Source organism: Callionymus lyra, chromosome 9 (assembly GCF_982586985.1).
Source record: "Callionymus lyra chromosome 9, fCalLyr1.hap1.1, whole genome shotgun sequence".
Lineage (NCBI taxonomy): Eukaryota > Metazoa > Chordata > Actinopteri > Syngnathiformes > Callionymidae > Callionymus > Callionymus lyra.
The window spans coordinates 20,343,237-20,360,449 of record NC_141826.1 but is presented as its reverse complement, the minus strand read 5'-3'; the positions used below and the strand labels follow the sequence as shown (position 1 = coordinate 20,360,449).

General features: G+C 43.4%; 1 protein-coding gene across 1 annotated transcript in view; it reads right to left on the bottom strand.

Annotated features, from left to right (window-relative positions):
• The window catches only part of fstl5 (follistatin-like 5), a 113,596-nt gene that overhangs the window by 43,124 nt on the left and 53,259 nt on the right, over positions 1 to 17,213 (bottom strand). Inside the window, exons 4-6 of the mRNA XM_087799340.1 lie at positions 14,830 to 15,078; positions 6,624 to 6,805; positions 5,141 to 5,261 (exon numbers count right to left, since the gene is read on the bottom strand). Coding sequence (XP_087655466.1) covers positions 5,141 to 5,261; positions 6,624 to 6,805; positions 14,830 to 15,078 — 552 coding nt within the window. The remainder of the gene's footprint in view (positions 1 to 5,140; positions 5,262 to 6,623; positions 6,806 to 14,829; positions 15,079 to 17,213) is intronic.

The window sequence follows — 17,213 nt, the reverse complement described above, 5'->3', positions numbered from 1 at the left end:
TATATTGAAAGGTTAATGTTGTTTTTTCGGATAATTTAATTTGTTTATTGAAGGTTGCGTGTGTTTCTGTATTTTAAAATTGAAAAATAAATAAAATTCACACGTAGTTTTATCTTGTAATTCCAAACAAACAAATGTTTGTGTTGCTGGAGCTCATCAGGTTGATTCCACCGCAGATCCTGAGAGACGCTGCAGGCGTCCTATAACTGGACTCATTCCATCAATGCAGTGTGTGTGTGTGTCTGTATGTGTGTGTTTGTGTGAGTATGAGTTTGTATGTGTGCGAGTGTGTGGTTGTGTGTTAGTATGAGTGTTTGTGTACATACAGTAAGTGTGTCTGTGTGTGTGTATGTTTGTGAGTATGACTTTGTGTGTGTCTGTGTGAGTATGTATGCTCATGTGTGTTTATGAGTGTGTGCGTGTCTGTTTGGGTATTTATATATGTGTGTGTGTGTGAGTAAGTATGTGCGTCTGTAACTCAGGTGTGTAGGTAAGCATGAGTTTGTGTGTTTTTGCAAGTGTGTGCAAGTGAGAGAGTGTACGTGTGAGTGTGTGTGAGCATGTGTAAGTGTTTTAATGTGTGTCTGTGTGAGAGTGTGTGTAAGTAAATCTGTGTGTTTGAGTGCGTGTGTGTGTTTGTTCGAGTGTGTGTAAGTAAATCTGTGAGTGTGAGTGTGTGTGTTTGTGCGAGTGTGTGTAAGTAAATCTGTGTATGTGAGTGTGTGTGTGTGTGTTTGTGCGAGTGTGTGTGAGTAAATCTGTGTGTGTGTGTGTGAGTGTGTGTGTGTGTGTGTGTGCGAGTGTGTGTAAGTAAATCTATGAGTGTGTGTCTGTGTGAGAGTGTATGTTAGTAAATCTGTGTGTGTGTGTTTGTGCGAGTGTGTGTATAAGTAAATCTGTGTGTGTGAGTGTGAGTGCGTGTTTGTGTGAGAGTGTATGTTAGTAAATCTGTGTGTGTGTTTGTGCGAGTGTGTGTATAAGTAAATCTGTGTGTGTGACTGTGTGTGTGTGTTTTTGCGAGTGTGTGTAAGTAAATCTGTGTGTGTGAGTGTGAGTGCGTGTCTGTGTGAGAGTGTTTGTTAGTAAATCTGTGTGTGTGTTTGTGCGAGTGTGTGTATAAGTAAATCTGTGTGTGTGAGTGTGAGTGCATGTTTGTGTGAGAGTGTATGTTAGTAAATCTGTGTGTGTTTGTGCGAGTGTGTGTAAGTAAATCTGTGTGTGTGAGTGTGTGTGTGTGTTTTTGCGAGTGTGTGTAAGTAAATCTGTGTGTGTGAGTGTGAGTGCGTGTCTGTGTGAGAGTGTATGTTAGTAAATCTGTGTGTGTGAGTGTGTGTGTGTGTGTTTGTGCAAGTGTGTGTAAGTAAATCTGTGTGTGTGAGTGTGTGTGTGTGTGTGTGTGTGTGTGTTTGTGCGAGTGTGTGTAAGTAAACCTGTGTGTGTGAGTGTGAGTGCGTGTCTGTGTGAGAGTGTATGTTAGTAAATCTGTGTGTGTGTGTGTGTTTGTGCAAGTGTGTGTAAGTAAATCTGTGTGTGTGTGAGTGTGTGTGAGTGTGTGTGTGTGTGTGTGTGTGTGTGTGTGTGCGTGTGTGTTTGTGTGAGTGTGTGTAAGTAAATCTGTGTGTGTGAGTGTGAGTGCGTGTCTGTGTGAGAGTGTATGTTAGTAAATCTGTGTGTGTGTGTGTGTGTTTGTGCGAGTGTGTGTAAGTAAATCTGTGTGTGTGAGTGTGTGTCTGTGTGAGAGTGTATGTTAGTAAATCTGTGTGTGTGAGTGTGTGTGTTTGTGCGAGTGTGTGTAAGTAAATCTGTGTGTGTGTGTGTTTGTGCGAGTGTGTGTAAGTAAATCTGTGTGTGTGAGTGTGTGTGTGTGTCTGTTAGTGCGAGTGTGTGTAAGTAAATCTGTGTGTGTGAGTGTGTGTGTGTGTCTGTGCGAGTGTGTAAGTAAATCTGTGTGTGTGAGTGTGTGTGTGTGTCTGTGCGAGTATGTGTAAGTAAATCTGTGTGTGTGAGTGTAAGTGCATGTGTGTGTGAGTGTATGTTAGTACATCTGTGTGTGTGAGTGTGTGTGTGTGTGTATTTGCAAATGAGATGGTGTACGTGTGAGTGTGTGTGAATGAGTTTCAGTGCGAGTGTATTTCATGTGCGTCTCTCTGTGTGTGTGAGTCTGTGTGTGTTCACGTGTGTGAGCGACTGCTCTATAATTTTCTTGTTACAGGAAGAGAGGAGGATTCATTACAGTGAAGTCAGCAGGAAATGAGATTTCTTGTTTCCACCTCCTTCGTAAATTTCCTTCTCGACGCGTGTGTTAATGAAGGGGTTCAAGATCTGGAGATGAATCCGTCGCAGTCACTCACAGCCGCCGTCACCGGGCTCTGGTCCGAGTCCCGGGAGGATGACGGCAGCGACACACACAAAGTCCTGATTCAAAGTCGCACAACGAGGCGACGACGACAACACCGAGCACCTTTTTTCTGGAAGTCTGTTGCGGCTCCGGTGGATCCGACGGCTCAGAAGTAAACACAACAAACGCATCATCAGAGTCTCCTCACGGTTCAATAATGAGTCTCCGTTAATATTCGCGCCGGCGCTCGCTGACCCGACGCACACCGACGGACCTTCACGGTTCCGCGCTCCAGCTTCCCCGGCTCGTTACGCGGGAAGATTGACGGACAGTCCACGTCTTCGCCTTTTTCTTCCGATGGAAAAGTGGCGTTAATGTACGAAGATTTATGGCCCATGAGTCGGCGCGACGCTCGGCGGGGGCTTGACAACTTAAGAGGCTCCCCCATTAAGTGTTTCCACGGGGGGGGGGTTCTTTCGGCGGGAAAAACAAGTCGCTGCAGACAGAAGGTTCATCGCGAAGATGATTGGAGTCAACGCGACAATGTAGTGTACGAGAGCACGAAAACGGCCAGAAGATTGAGTGTGGATCGAGGGACGCTTTCCACCATCAACGGCCGCCATCTTAGTGACGTAGATGACGCTAAACTGAAGCTACGTCGTTAGCGACGCGTCTTCGGATCGGATACCAACGTAAATGTCCAGAGAAAACACAAATTTTACCATAAAACAACACAACAACAGTAATAACACAATGAAACAGAACTTAACAACTTGTTTAAATTGGTGAAAAGAACTGCCAGCAGGTGTCAGTGATAGAGTTTCAACTTCCAGTTGCGATCATTAAATAGTAGTAGAAGAAGAAGCTGTCGAGTCATTTCCTGTAAGTGTGTAGCGACAGTGTTTGATTTGAGACAGTACTACACTGTCCAAATTTGAGTACTGCACAAGTAAGTGCAGTCTTAATGTGTACTATAAACCAGTGCACTTGGAGAAGTGCGCGATTTGGGACACAACACAGCTCTACTTAGAGTCGCTGAGTGATGACATCATCAGCTACATTGTAAGGTCGATTGCTTGAATTTTACACATTTTAAATTTGAAGTTTTTTTTAAATAGAAATGTTGTTTTTCTAAGAATGTAATAATTATTGTTTGAATTATTTAATTCAATATTTTTAATATTAAAAGGTAAATGTTTTATGTTTTTATTGTTTGATCGAATCATTGAATTTGTTTATTGAAGGTTGTGTTTGTTTTTGTATTTTAAAATTGGCCAAAAAAAACATGGAATATTTCAAAAGAAAAAAAAAACAGAAATTCACATTTAGTTTTGTATTTTAATTCCAAAAAAAGAAAAATTCTAAATTTTATTTAAAAAAAATCTTCATAGCCTTTTAAATTAAATTTGTTTATTGAAGGTTGCATTTATTTTTCTGTTTAAAAAAAAACAAAAAACAAAACACATTTAGTTTAATATTGTAGTAAATACTAAAAAAAATACAGTTTTCTAAATTCTATATTTTGTCATTCGTAGCCTTCAATATCAAATTGTTGGTGAAAAAAAGTTGGTATAAAATACATAATAGACAAACTATCTTTAGCAATACATTCATTTATTTTGACGATATTCCATTTTTTTAATCCTTGTGTTATCTCAGGGGTCAAGGTGACCCAAAAATAAACGTGTTTGTGGTATCCCTTGTGTTGCCTCTGGGTCAAGGGATACATAAAACACATTCGTTTTTTCGGTCCACCGGGTCACCATGACCCCCGAGATAACACAAGAGTAAAATTCAATTATCCAAAAAACAAATTCAACCTTTTAATATATAAACGTTTGATAATTTGATTCAATAATAGAGAAAAATAATTTGATGATTAAAAACAAAAGAACATTTCGATTCAGTTTAGTTTTCAACATTTTAAACGTTAAATACTAAACTATTGAACGTATTCGGTGAATCTTCAGTGGATCTTAACTGAAAGAGTCACTAACAAGCCAGGAAGGTCACGGTTCGGTAAAAGAATTCCGCTCCAGGTTTTCATAAAAAGTTTCTTCCTGTCGACTGCGGTGGCGTCGCGACGTGGAGCCGCGAGACTTTTGCCTGCGGCGTCTGACCGCGAGACTCAGTCGGCGTCTGCAGGAGATTACAGTCTTCAGGTGCCGCCTGCAGCTGCCGGGGCGTTCAAGGCCCCCGACCCCGAGGCCGATGTGACGACGCCCGCGGTCGTGTCTTCGAGGCAACGCCGCTGCTTATCGGAAAAATTTCGGTGGCGCGAGAGCGTCTCGTTCGCTTATCGTTGTTTGTTTTTACAGCGAGAAAAATGCAATCCTTATAGCCGATCTTCTTCTCCAGTGAATGATAAACTTATTTAACTTCGGTCCGGGTTAAGGAAGGGTAGATGTTCTTCAAAACGTCAACAAACAGATGAAAGATTTTGTTTCCTGGGACTTGACTTTTGTTTTTTTTCTTGTATGTGGGCTCTTTATATTTATTTTACTTAAGATTATAATTGGTTAAATTCACCGTATTGTCTCTTATTTTGTTTATTTATATTTTTCTTATGGTGCGCCCCCTGCTGGTCCAGAAATACAAGTAGCCAACTGTTGTGTGGACAAGGTCTAGCTACTATAAGATGGTAAGCCTTGCATGTCACATGACATGTCACACGATTACTTCCTGTTGTTTTTCTTTGCGTCATGTTACGACCCCGACTAGCTGGGACTATAACCCGGACGAACAGATCTCTGCGGCGCCCTCTACGGACACAGCGGCGGCGTAAAGGCAGACGACACTCACCGAACGCCGTGTAGAACTCGTCCCGGGTCAGTCTCTCGTCGTCGTCCAGGTCGTTGTACTTGAGAAGGTCGTACAGCGAACACTCGGACTCGTCCTTCGTCAGACGCTCGCGCTTGATGACCTTGAGGAGGAGGAAGAGATTCGTCACTCGCGTGGTCACCGTTGAATTTATCTGTCATATATACGCTAGATGGTCATAATGTTGTGGCTCATCATGTACGTGACGGAACCCTTGAGGTGACCAGAAGAATTCAAGGTCAAACGTCTAAGACCTTGTGTCTGAAAACTGTGCACACAGAGCTTCATCTGCTGATCCATCTTTATCTGCTGGAATTTTTCTGGCAAAGTTTTAAAAAAAAGTTTTCTGATCAGTATCTTGGACAACGATAAACTAAACAAACGGAAGGTGACTGGACAGATCTATCGTCTCTGACGTTCCTTAGCCAGAGTGAACGTTCGAGGTGGACTTCACGAGCTTCACGATGACGTCGTAAAAAAGGTGTTTGTTTCGGCAGGAAGTGAAGATCATACCAATGAGCTTTGGACGCAGGTTTATGCTAATGCTAACTCAGCATGCTAACATATTCAGTAAAATTTTAAAAATATCGAGTCTGAAGAGGACGCCCCACGAGGCACAGGGGGCGCCAGCGAGTGACCCCCTGCAGGGCGGAGCAGCGGGAAACTGTCGGCAGGACAGCGAGTGGATTGGAGATGCACCTCCGGCTGCTTTACGCGCTCAATTATTCAAATGGTTTCTGTATTAAATCAGACCTCAGGTGGCGCCGACGAGCGTCCGTCGAGCTCACACATTCCCGGGCTCCTGCGGGCGGCTGCGGTCGGAGGCTGCCCCGGCGTCCCAGCGGTTCTCTTGACCCATATTGCTTTTCTAAAGACTCACCTGGAGCCATGACGGCGAGGGGAGGGAGGAGGAGAGGCGGAGACAATCACTCACTATCACATGTTTAAACCTGGACTGACGTGGCCGAGACATTCTCTTGTCTTCTTGTTCTCTTTTCATTCCAGCAACGCATGGACAAACACACGTGGACAAACACATGTGGACAAACACTTGTGGACAAACACTTGTGGACAAACACTCGTGGACAAACACTTGTGGACAAACACTTGTGGACAAACACCTGGATAAACAATGGTAAACAAACACACGTGAACAAACACACGTGGAAAAACACACATGGACAAACACACGTGGAAAAACACACGTGGACAAACACACTTGGACAAACACTTGGAAAAAACAGTTGTGAAGTACGTTAGGTTGTTTTTGTGTTCTTGAACTTGGAAGCCTGTGAAACTGTGTGAATATGTTGATGAAAATGTTGATGTTCTCAAAAGTTGTGTGAGTCAGAATTTTGTGTTTCCACTTATGAATTGTATGCACAAGCGCACATCAATTATGCACGACAAGACAATACCATGACGACCAGCACATCATCGCTGAGTCATCCTTTTTCATAACCACCTGCGTGAGCTCGCCGGCGTCCACTTGACCGTCGCCGTTGACGTCGAAGCGTCTGAACATCACGTCGACCATCTTCCGCCGAGACTCCATGTTGTCGCCGCCGGTCCTCGTGTAGCGTCCGGCGTGGAGCTCCAGCACCTTGGCCTTCAGCCGGCGGTACTCGCTCAGTCGGCAGCTGTCGTCTGAGGAGACACAGAGGGTCAGTGACGGTCCTTCAGAGCCTGGACAACCATAGAAACCACGAAACATTGTGACCCCGAAAAAGAAGCCACTTCTAATGAGGATCCTCTGGACAAAGACATGAAGATAAACAGCTTCCGGGGGAATCCCTGAAGAACCGAAGGTCAAGGTCGTCACAACGACAGACTCACAACAGAGTCGTTAACAAGCTGTGTCTCGGTGAAGTTAATTACAGAAGCTGCCAGAAGCTTCCAGTGACGTCTTCGGCGAGCAGCTGGAGGACCCCGGGGAGACTCGCATGAGCACCGGGGACGTTTGACCACGTTTTGTCACGGTCGGCTCGGCGCCACCTAGTGGAGATGACAAACACCTGGAGTGGGCGGGACCTCACCCTCGCTGCGACCTCAAATAAATATCTAAAAATCTTGAAGCTTCTGCAGGAACACATCGACGACCTCGACGACCTCGGTCCATCAACACTGCGTTATTTATGAGAAGAAAAAGATTGTTCAGCAGAAAAGGTGTGACCAACAGTGAAGCTCCTCGCCCGGAGCTCCAGGTCGAAGCAGAGGTCAGTAGTCAGGTGGAACAAAAGTAGGAACTGGAGTCCGTACCTGTCAAGGTTGTGATATTTTTCCTCATGATACGATGTATATATTCATCAGAAATAAATATGTGTAATTAAAAGTTTTTATTTAAATTGTTGGCTTTTAAATCACGTTTTCAAATTTCAATAAAGTCTGTATAAAATATAATCATTTAATTTTTAACAAATGTATTCACGATTAATGAGCAAATATTCATACACAACTCCAAATTTTCTTAGGCTAAAAAAGTTGAACTGCTAGATAATATTAAAAATAAGGAGATTAAAACATCAAAGATTTATATTTATCGTTTTTGTTCGGTTTTCAACTTATATGATATATTTTTTTCATCTTTATTTAAATGTGTATAAAATAAATTAATTCTATTTTTATTATTATTATTATTATTGTTGTTATTCTATTTTTTACAAACTTAATTCAAATTGTTACTTTTTTCAAATATTTTTTTCTCTCTTTCTTTTGTCTCTTAAACTTCTAGACACTAGATGGCAGCAGTCATTACGTCCTCCATAACTAAAGAAACAGTGAAATAATTTAATTTAATTCATTTAAATTCAGGCTTTCAAATCGTATTTTTACGTTCATCATAGTTAATAAATGGTTTAGATTTCAATGAGTGTGTGTAAAATTAAATTATTCGATTTTTGAATTTGTAAGGTAAGGTAAGGTAAGGTAAAACTTTATTGATCCCTCAGGAGGTCTACAGCGCTTAATTAATATTGTCAGTGTTTTTTTCATATTTGTGTTGCAATTAAACATCTGGACGCTAGATGGCAGCGGTTATTACATCCTCGGAAGCTAAATGAACAATACAATTTTGCGAGATCTTGGCGATGACTGAGGACGAGAGGATACAGTCGACTCCAGCAGCTTTTATAGTTGATGTTTGGACATATTTTGGTTTGAAAACAAATGAAAGCAGTTACGACTTCGTCAAGAGTCATGTGGTCTGTAAATTCTGACACCACAGTCAAGTACTCGACAATACTACAAATATATACTTGTTACTACAGTATCACAATATATCTTATTGTTTCCACTGTATGGTGAGAGTTTATTTCAATACACCCTCCTACCAGAAGGAGACACCTGATCTCCAGCTCGTTCATCGGATATAATTCTCTGATTTAACGTCTCATGTTTACAGGAACTGACAGGAGGATGTTGAGGCTGTTGTTGATCCGAGCACAACTGTTGATTAATACTTGTTGTTACTCCGAGCGCCACCGTTGATCAGCAGGGCGCGTCTGCTGACCCGGATCGGCGCCCGCCACCAAAAGTCTATATTTGGAGAGGCGGATTGTTTTTTTCCACGCTTCAACGGCGTGATCAATAATTTCATCGTCAGATGCACATAAAAGAGTCGGCGGGTGTTTCCATGACGACAGTAGGTCACATGTTCGCTAATATCGACGTGTCGGTGCTCACAGATTCATGACATCGGAACTTTTCCCCAAGAACATCTGACAATGTGAAGACAAGTCTTGGAACAGGTTTTGTCCCTCAGAAGGACTGAAGGCCAGACCGGGTCCACATCTGGAATGGACCGGATACCACTGTGGGTCAGTCCAGAAGCAGCACCGCGAGAGCTCGTATGGATCCGCTGCCTACAGACGGATCGATCCAGCGCCAGGGCCAGCAGCGCTCAGATGCTTCTGCTCGCAGACTGCTGCAGCTGGAGTTGAGGAAGAGGAGGAGAAGGTCCGGGTCAGCATGGAGGACCAGCTGCTTCTCCAACAACTCCCACTTCACACCGACGCTTCACAGCTGCTGCTGAATAAGCCGACAAGAGCCAGAACACCACTGCCAGCACCTTCAGAATCCATCTTAGTTCGCACTGAGTCAGTGAAGACGCCGGCCGGAACATTTTGACCGCCTGCTGATTGTGTCACGAGTGGTTCGACCTCTCCGAGAGGGAGACTTGACCTCAAACTAACAATATGTTGGCTCCAACCTTGACAACACACACAAAAAACCTATTAGTTTAAATGTAATTTTTGACCCAGTCACAGGTTGACCTAAAGAACCTTGAGATGGATTCAAACCTGTGACCTTGTGAGGGTGCAACACCTACAGTAAATCAATGATACAAACCCTGATGTGAATTGAACTGAGACTAAAAAGTGGTGGTCGTAATCTTACGGCATATTTTTATTCTACTCATCTGTAACAACTTTCTCCGTTCTTCCCGTCAATCCCGCCGGAGTCATCTGGTCCAGACTTGATCAAACAATCTGGACTGACGTGTCAATATAAGATCGACCACAGGGGGCAGCACCGTCACGCTGTAATGATGTTGGATATGTGTGATTCCCGAGCGACAGCTCGACTCTGATTGAATAATTGCTGGCTTCGGACTAAAAAGAATTGAACGGGCGCAACGGATCTGACGCAGAGTGGGTTGTAAAGAAGCTGTCAATCAAAGCCCGGACAAGGCTTGCGAGTTCTTGAAGGTTCTGTCGGTATAACAACAATCAAACAAAAAGACCCACAACTAAGGAGACTATGAAGAGAGTTGTTCATTTGTATTCATTCAGTTTAAGTAAAAAAAAAACAACCTCGTCCCTGAGCCATCTGTGTCGCTCTGTGTGTGTGTGTTTGCGTTGTGGGAGATCCACGTGTACACTTGTAACGTCTACTTTATTCTGAAAGGACACTTCCTGTTTCATTGTTTAGTTGAATTCATCTGTCAAACCGGACGCCAGAACGTATTTCGGTATAGTTCCGTTACAGCTCTTAACTCTAATGATAGAATTGATTTTTAACCCTGTAACCACAACTTGTTAACCCTTTAATATAAGGGTCAAGGTGACCCGAAGGCCAGAAAACAAATGTCTTTGTGGTAAGGTGAACAACTTCCACCACTGCATGTGTATTTATGGAATCCAGGGAGGTTGTTTGGGCCTTTCGGGTCACCTTGACCCGGAGATAACGCAAGGATTAAAACACCGGTTTGTGAAAGTCAGTGACTGAACGCAGGATTTAAAATGTGTAGAACTGAGACACACAAGTCAGTAAAGAATCAGAAATAAAAAGCGTTCAAGTTTTGCATCACACGTCGTTTTTTAATTTTCTATTTCCTGTTGCACTTGTATCTCTGTGGTTCACGGATGGAAGTCCCTCATGTAAGAAGTTGATGTTTACAGCGCCTTGATACGGAGATGAACTTCCTGAGGTCAGTGGAAGATACAGAAGGCGTCGGAGGTGGGATAATAGTAAGCAGGGCCGAGGACGTAACTTAGATAACACAACGGCAACAGATTTAATTGCAGGTGTGAAGCGAAAGTCATCAATCGCTGCTTTCCCTGATAGCAACACAACTTCAGGCAATTTGCAAAAACTGCAGGTCCGGGATTTAATGAGGACCTTGTTCCGGGCCCCGACGCAGGGGCAGAGGTTGTCGCGCTAATGGCTTCACGCCGTCATTAGTGCCAGAGCGCCACAGGAGGAGCTGACGCCCTTTACTGAGCACGGATCCCTCAGGGGAAACTTCCAGGTGGGGCCGTCGGTAAGCTAGCACGTCTTCAGGGACGGCGAAAAACCAACGTTGTGTGTTTCTCGGCGCGGCGCCGGAGGGACGCCGCCGAGCAACAAAAACATCAACACGAGTTCCTTCTGAGTCTAATTACTGAGGTGAGACCGCTGACAGAGAAACGACATCTGCTCGTTACAGGTTTTTCTTTCCACCGACGTCGGCGATAAACTTCATCAAAACCCGGTTCAGGACTCTAATCACCAAAGCTGCTCGTGTTCGGTGCTAAATAAATAAGACGTCCTTGGTGAGCGTCGACTCGGGCTCTTCATCACGACTCCATCGTCTTCCTCGAAACGTATCTTCCAGCACAAAACTCTCGTGGAGGATCAGAGACGTGTGATCAAAATTCAGTTCAAGCGAAGAGGCAGCTCCCTTGTTATCAGGGGGAAAACAGATGCTAGTTTGAGTCCCACTGACTGAGGAAAGGCTTCAACTTGAAAGTCCGTCGATAATAAAAGGCCAGAAGGACAACACGACGGCGCCCGTCGTTCATTTACATTCGTAAATAAAAAATGCGAACTCGCTCGGAGAGAAACTCACTCCGGAGCGTAAATAAAATATTTCCAGGGATTGGTCACGGACGCCTGGCGCCGCCACACGTCTCTCGCTGTATCATCTCCAGAAAACTGGATTTCCAGGACGTCTTCCTCGCTCGCGTCTGCCTCCGAGATTGTTTCACTCACCGAAGATTGGACAGCCTTTTGTGCCTTTGTTTGATTTCCAATCCCATCCGATCAGCGGGAGACTGGCTCAGGTCATAAACACTAGCGAGAAGCTTCCGAGGAAGGATTGAATTCTTCTGCTCGAGGTTCTACGGTCGGAGGAGAATACAAGTATTGGCAGGAATGTGAAAAAATACGATATGTATCCACGATACATGGGTACTGATACAATATTCTGCGATATTGTAGAAACAGGAATATACTGTTTGTAGTATTGCACGAGTACTTGACTCTTGTGTTGCAGAACTGTATTGGATTGAATTAGAGTCGACTGTATCATCTCGTCCTCAGTCATCGCTGGGATCTTGTTGGATTTTAATTGATCCTCTAGCTGCCAAGGACAGAGTAACTGATGGCATCTAGGGGCCGGAAGTTTAATTGCAACAACAAATGAACAAACGCACTGAATATTCGCTTGTTAATTGTAAATAAAACATTGAAAAAATATTAAACTAGTTGGTTTAAGAGAGATTGATTTAACTATTAACGATAAAATAACAATAATATGAAACCAAAAATAAATAAATAAATCTTTACATTACTGTAAAATTTTGAATCAGTATCTTTTAAATTCGTTAAAGATTCATTGCTGAATTTCTGGGATCTGTGTTTCCTTAATCAACTATAGTCTTACTTCAACTGTAAAGTGTCTTGAGATAAATTGGTTATGATAAGACACTTTAAATAAAATGGAATTGAATTGAATTAAAAAATATATTGCAATATATTAATGCATCAATATTTTCTCACAACACTAGAAAATTATTAATTACTGGAACCGTCACTACAACGACAACCGCCTTCACGCGTTGATGCCGTAAACGTGTTAATTGCTACAACCACGCTAGCATCACGTACAGATAAGTACTCTGAGTCTGATCCCCATGAAGGAGCTTGATCCAGTGTCTACAAATACACAACCACTTTTGTGTTGAATCCTGCATGTGTATCTTTCACTTATTTTCGTAACTTTTTAGAGTATGTGGCAACAGTGCAACAGAGGTTCCACAATTCCTCGCTTCAGTTGTGTCACGTTAAATCTACCTCGCACACATGGTTGTCCATCTCCTGCCTGAGTGGCTCCACCGAGAAGTCAAACCGACTCGTGGGTAACAAAAATTTAACAGAAGTATTCGTGATGTAACAACACCCGACTGTATATTTTGGCCGACTCGTTGCGGCGCTCCCGGTCCCCGCTGTCCGTCATATTAATCACAGCGATTGTAATCTGCAGCCACACGCTGTTTAAATCAGCCGTAAACGAAGTGTCACGATGATGGATGACACATCTGTGCGACTCACACCCGGCTGACCAGCGCCGCCCTGATGCTGCCGCTGGCTTCTCCTGGTGCGTTTATTCAAAACACTGCAGCTAATGAGGAGACGCTCAGCGGGCGGCCGGCGGCGGGAGTTCTTATCTCATGTCGTGGCGACGACGTCACAGAACGAAGATTCTCGAGATTACTCTGTGAGCAGATGTTTTGGTGGAGGGGTGAGATGAAGAAGAAAGAGAATGGAAGGATGGATGGATGAATATATATGGGATGGATGTAAGAATAGAAGATGGATGGATGAAAACAGGATGGATGGATGAATAGAAGTTGGATGGATGAATATTTGATGGATTAATTGGGAAGGACAGATGAATGGAAGATGGATGAGTATGGGATGGATGGATGAATAGAAGATGGATGACTAAGGGATGGATGGATAAATAGAAGATTGATGAGTATGGGATGGATAGATAAATAGAAGATGGATGACTAAAGGATGGATGATGAATAAATAGAAGATTGATGAGTATGGGATGGATGGATAAATAGAAGATGGATGACAAAGAGATGGATGGGTAAATAGAAGATGAATTACTACGGGATGATGGATTGATAAATAGAAGATTAATGAGTATGGGATGGATGGGAAAATATAAGATGGATGACTATGGGATGGATGGATAAATATAAGATTGATAAGTATGGGGTGGATGGATAAATAGAAGATTGATGAGAATGGGATGGATGGATAAATAGAAGATGGATGACTAAAGGATGGATGATGAATAAATAGAAGATTGATGAGTATGGGATGGATGGATAAATAGAAGATGGATGACAAAGAGATGGATGGGTAAATAGAAGATGAATTACTACGGGATAGATGGATGGATAAATAGAAGATTAATGAGTATGGGATGGATGGGTAAATAGAAGATGAATTACTATGGGATGGATGGATGGATAAATAGAAGATGGATGACAAAGAGATGGATGGGTAAATAGAAGATTAATGAGTATGGGATGGATGGAAAAATAGAAGATTGATGAGTATGGGATGGATGGGTAAATAGAAGATGAATTACTACGGGATAGATGGATGGATAAATAGAAGATTGATGAGTATGGGATGAATGGATGAATAGAAGATGGATGACTATGGGATGGATGGATAAAAAGAAGATAGAGTATGAGTAGGTGATGGAGGAATGTAGGATGGACGGATGGATGGATAGAATATGGATATTTGAATATGTAATGGAGGAGATGGATGAAGACGAGCTGGAGAGAGGTTGCAGGTTCAGAGCACGAGCAGAACATGAAGACGTTACGTCTCCTTCTACTTCAACATCCCGATCAACAGAACCAGAGCCTTTGCTAACAAATCCCCGTCGTCATAGCAACCATTGCGCTGTTTACGTCACCGAGGGAGAGATGTTGACAATCGCAAGCTGCACATCTGACTCTGAAGAACGTGCAACAGCTGGAACATTCCATCATCATTGGACTCATCTTCATCATCTTCATCTTCATCTTCATCTTCATCATCATCAACTTCTTCATCATCATCTTCTTCTTCATCATCATCATCTTCATCAGCACCATCACCATCACCATCACCATCTTCATCATCATCATCATCATCTTCATCTTCATCTTCATTATCATCATCTTCATCTTCATCTTCATCAACTTCATCTTCATCATTATCTACGTCATCATCATCATGATCTTCATTATCACCATCTTCATCATCTTCATCTTCATCATCATCCTCTTCTTCATCATTATCTTCATCATCATCACCAACTTCATCCTCATCCTCATCCTCATCCTCATCCTCATCCTCATCCTCATCCACCACAGAGCGTCTCACGTCCGACTCACCTTTGTAGAAACACTCCTCGCTGTGCAGGATGGTGAGCCGGCGTCCGTGCAGGCAGGAGGCCCGGTGCAGCTCGCAGTGGTTCCGGTAGAGTTTTCCATCAGAACCGCACACGGGCTTGTAGTGCGGCTTGCAGTAGTCCAGACACTGGCACTGAGCCAGACCCGTCTCGCGGTGAACCAGGCAGTGTCGACCCAGGCCGCAGTACTTGTGCTCACACGGACCCCCGGACACGCTGCGTCCCAGAAGACCTGCAGACAGAAGAAGAAGAGGATGAAGAACCAGGTCCTGGTCCAGGGAGCAGCATTGACATGGAGGATTGAACGTTTACATTTATATTTAAAAGAGGTCCATAAAGACTTCGGCATTTACAACCTTGTTGATAGCAACAGGCTCAACAGGACAGCAGGTGCCAGTAGATTATCTCTGTACCACAGAAACCTTCAAATGATTCATGGACCCCAATGGTAATTCCAAAGACTACCAGGATGTAATTAACCGTTTTCTATCATCGACATTTTATTTGAGGTACTATTTATTTCGCTGATGCACTGAATCTAGATTAACTGGTTCATCTATGTTCCTGTTTCATGTGGTCCTCAAATCAAGCGATCTAGGTCACAGTTTTTTCTGCAAGATTCTTTTGAGCTCCTTAGCCTTGCTCGCCAGAGGAGACTCTTGGAAAATTTACATTGTTCAGGAGGGGGTCATAATGTATTGGCTCTGACCCGTGTGTGACTATAGAATACCTGACACTGTTTAGGAGGTGGTCATAATGTATTGGCTTTGACTTGTCTGTGACTGTAGAAGACCGAACACTGTTCAGGAGGTGGTCATAATTTATTGGCTCTGACTTGTGTGCAACTCTGGGAAACTCCAGACCGTTAAGGAGGTGGTTATAATGTATTTGTTGAGTTTTGTGTCTTACTCTGGGGGATATGACACTGCTTAGTAGGTGTTCATAATGTATTGGCTCACTCAGCCGTGTGACTATAGAGGACCCGACACCGTTCAGTGGGTGGTCATAATGTATTGGCTCTGACTTGTGTGTTACTCTGGGAGACTTCAGAGCGTTAAGGACGTGGTCATAATGTAGTTGTTGAGTTTTGTGTCTTACTCTGGGGGATCCGACACTGTGTAGGAGGTGGTCGTAATGTTTTGGCTCTGATTTGTATGTGACTCCAGAATACGTGACACTGTTTAGGAGGTGGTCATAATGTATTGGCTCTGACTTGTGTGTTACTCTGGGAGACTTCAGAGCGTTAAGGAGGTGGTCATAATGTAGTTGTTGAGTTTTGTGTTTTACTCTGGGGGATCCGACACTGTTTAGGAGGTGGTCGTAATGTTTTGGCTCTGACCCGTGTGTGACTACAGAAGACCTGACACTGTTCAGGAGGTGGTCATAATGTTTTGGCTCTGACTTGTGTGTGACTCTGGGAGACTCCATTCCGTTAAGGAGGTGGTCATAATGTTTTGGCTACATCAGGTGTGTGACTATAGAAGACCCGACACTGTTTATGAGGTGGTCATAATGTTTTGGCTCACTGGAGCGTCTGGATGTAAAATCTGCTTCTAGTGTTAATCATTATTGTTCCACGCTGCAGTGTGATGTGCGTCCAGCCAAAAAAAACTCCACTTCTGCAGCCAGACTCTTGTTCTGAAGACCCTCCTCACCCCTCCTCACCCCTCCTCACCCCTCCTCACCCCCTCACTCCCTTCTTCCTAAACTCCAAGTGTTGGATGTTTTCCATCAGCCCGGGAGGTCCTCAGGGACCTCGGCGTGGTAAACAACAGTCAAGGGTTTCGAGCCGAGAATTAAACCGGGCCCCGGCAGACCCACAGCGAGGAGATCTAAACAAACATCTCGCGGAACCTTCTGAGGCTCAGACGAGCCTCATAAACAGAACCGACGCGCCGCCGCCGCGGCGTTAGCATCGCGGAGGAGACGGAGCGAAGCCATGGTTGATCCTGGAAATCAGAAGATCTCTTGGACCTGTGATGTCGGTGTGAGGTCGAGTCAGATGTTCTTTAGTCTCAGGAGGATCGATTCACTTCAATAACACTATTTATTTTCTTTAGCTTAAATATTGCGATACTTACTTTACGATATCAACAGAACTGAATCCATTAAAAAAGTATTCAGGGCGTTTGTTCATTTTTGTGTCGCAATTTAACGCAATGACTGAGGATGAGAGGATACAGTCGACTCCAGCAGCTTTTAAAGCTGATGTTTGGACATATTTTGGTTTAAAAACAAAGCAGTTACGACTTTGTCAAGAGTCATATGGTCTGTAAATACTGCAACACCAGAGTCAAGTACTCGATAATACTACAAATATATCGTTGTTTTCCAATTTTTTTTTAACTTATATTTTGCTTTTTTTTA